Genomic DNA, 1,371 nt, shown 5'->3' with positions numbered 1-1,371 from the left:
CGCCATGAGACTGTGATTCACTATCTCTGATCCTCTGGACGTAGGGCTAAAAGAATCGCATTTTGTCAAATAGGGCAAGAAAATCCTTGATCAAAGCGTGCAGACTATTTGGGCACTCCAAACACTGTACTGCACGAAGACGTTCTCCTTATCCTCTTCAACTGAGAAACAAGGAGAGAGAGCCTTTCCTGGGAGCAAACAAAGTTGTCTCCACACAGAAATGCTTCCATCTCCATCGCCATTATTACCATTTTTGTTTCACTACTCACTAGCTGCTGTTAGGGATGATATTTCCCCAGAGAGAACACAATTCCTACACAAAGAAGATGCACGACGTCACAAGAGTGAAACAAAGTACGAGCCCACACGTGTTGGGACTTAGGAGACTGGAAAACATTCACGACTGTTTAGCACCTACTATCAGCTCTTCGCCCAATTAATTGGCATACCTGAAACTCCTGGGTTAGTATATCATACTAATTTCTTCAGTCTCTAATAAGATAAGTGAAGTGCACCAAAGCCAGTTCTCCTCTTCGCAGGACCAGGGCCTCTTTATACAAACATCCAGGTTGGCATGCAATTGTTCAGTGTCCCTTTTCATTAACGACACCAACTTCCAGTTGACTCAGCCAAAGTGAAAGAATTCCTACGAAGCGCTGTTCACTGAGCAAACTTTCACATTTAACGACTTCACTAAACGGCCAAAATACGGCGTAGAGAAAAGCATCAGACCATCGCTGGATTGTCCGTTGTGTTTTTTCTATATATTTATTCACACTTCTAACACAGAAGACTAGGCGTCAAGTTTTCTCATCAAAGTTTTGCAACTCTATCAAAAAACTACTGAAGAACTTCGACTGTTAACTCCAATTCTGCTAAAAGAGTTCAAATGCCCTAAAGCGGTAAACGTATTATTTCAACAGCTGTATCCCTGGAAGTAAATTATACACCAGCAACGAATATGTAAATAGTGCAACTCCTTCTCCCACGTCACGGCTTCAAGACGACTGAAAACACTAGAATCAGAGGAGGCCAGACTACTATGAAAGAAAAAGAACAGATTGGCTAGATGAACTTACTCCGCAAAAGCACTTAAGTATTCAAACACGTGCATTATAGAAACAGTGAGACCAGCAAACAAGAACAACAGCTATCTAGACTTGCGTGCAATGATATACTTTCAAAAAAAAATGCATTCAAAATCTGCAAACATAAATCGAAACCCTAGGCGCATATATACAAACGACAAACAAACTCCACTTACCACACCAAACCCGAGGTTCATTTCTTCATATCTGCCGCCAAAAACGTACATGGGTTATTTGATGTGGAAAGAATGATAAACTGTTTGTAATGCGAATGTTTTTTCGC

At 41.1% G+C, this 1,371-nt stretch overlaps 1 protein-coding gene across 1 annotated transcript; it reads right to left on the bottom strand. All coding sequences in view use genetic code 11, as the record gives it.

Moving 5' to 3' along the window:
- Positions 1 to 104: 104 nt before the first annotated feature.
- On the bottom strand, positions 105 to 1,315 carry EGR_11221 (hypothetical protein; the record flags this gene model as incomplete). Its single annotated transcript, XM_024500468.1, has 2 exons — positions 105 to 188; positions 1,265 to 1,315. The coding sequence occupies 2 exons, from the start codon at positions 1,313 to 1,315 to the stop codon at positions 105 to 107; spliced, it is 135 nt and encodes a 44-aa protein (XP_024345118.1).
- Positions 1,316 to 1,371: the final 56 nt, after the last annotated feature.

The sequence above is a fragment of the Echinococcus granulosus genome (assembly GCF_000524195.1).
Source record: "Echinococcus granulosus chromosome Unknown EG_S00538, whole genome shotgun sequence".
Taxonomy (NCBI): domain Eukaryota; kingdom Metazoa; phylum Platyhelminthes; class Cestoda; order Cyclophyllidea; family Taeniidae; genus Echinococcus; species Echinococcus granulosus.
This window is presented reverse-complemented; position numbering and strand designations above follow the sequence as displayed.